This window comes from Corvus brachyrhynchos, unplaced genomic scaffold (assembly GCF_000691975.1).
Source record: "Corvus brachyrhynchos isolate BGI_N302 unplaced genomic scaffold, ASM69197v1 scaffold21, whole genome shotgun sequence".
Classification (NCBI taxonomy): Eukaryota; Metazoa; Chordata; class Aves; order Passeriformes; family Corvidae; genus Corvus; species Corvus brachyrhynchos.
In genome coordinates, this window is record NW_008236924.1 from 4033964 (window position 1) to 4034570 (window position 607).

General features: G+C 67.9%; 1 protein-coding gene across 1 annotated transcript in view; it reads left to right on the forward strand.

Annotated features, from left to right (window-relative positions):
• The window catches only part of CPLX2 (complexin 2), a 24714-nt gene that overhangs the window by 23689 nt on the left and 418 nt on the right, over nucleotides 1–607 (forward strand). Inside the window, exon 3 of the mRNA XM_008628971.2 lies at nucleotides 365–540. Within this exon, the coding sequence (XP_008627193.1) occupies nucleotides 365–540 (176 nt within the window). The remainder of the gene's footprint in view (nucleotides 1–364; nucleotides 541–607) is intronic.

Genomic DNA, 607 nt, shown 5'->3' on the forward strand with positions numbered 1-607 from the left:
GGCGGGGGGGAGCTGCTGCGGGAGCCCTCCAGGGTTCCAGCGCTGTCAGTGGCTGGCTGGGGAATCCTGGCTCTTCTGCCACTAAGTGGGATTCCCCAGCGGGTCCCCTGGGTGCTGAAGAAGGAGCTGTTGGCATCTCCCCCAGTTGACGCTGAACTAGGGCAGAACAGCCAGCCTGTGGCACTCCCCATCCCCAGGGCCTCCCAAGCCCGTCTGCAGCCCGCTTCGGCACGGGTGGCCCTGGGGATGTCCCAGGTCCTCCTTGCCGGGGGGCTCCTTGCCCTCCCTGCTGCTGCACGGGCTTTGGCAGCAGCACCAGGCTGCAGCACCCTTGGGGACCAACCAAGGGTCTTGTTATGCGCAGGGGCCACCAAGGACATGGGGAAGATGCTGGGGGGCGAGGAGGAGAAGGACCCTGATGCGCAGAAGAAAGAGGAGGAGAGGCAGGAGGCCCTGCGCCAGCAGGAGGAGGAGCGGAAAGCCAAGCACGCCCGCATGGAAGCGGAGCGAGAGAAAGTCCGGCAGCAGATCCGTGACAAGGTGGGCACACACCTCCCCTGTGCCCGCCCCTGCCCGAGGCAGCCGGGGGGGGGCTGGGGCAGGGGGG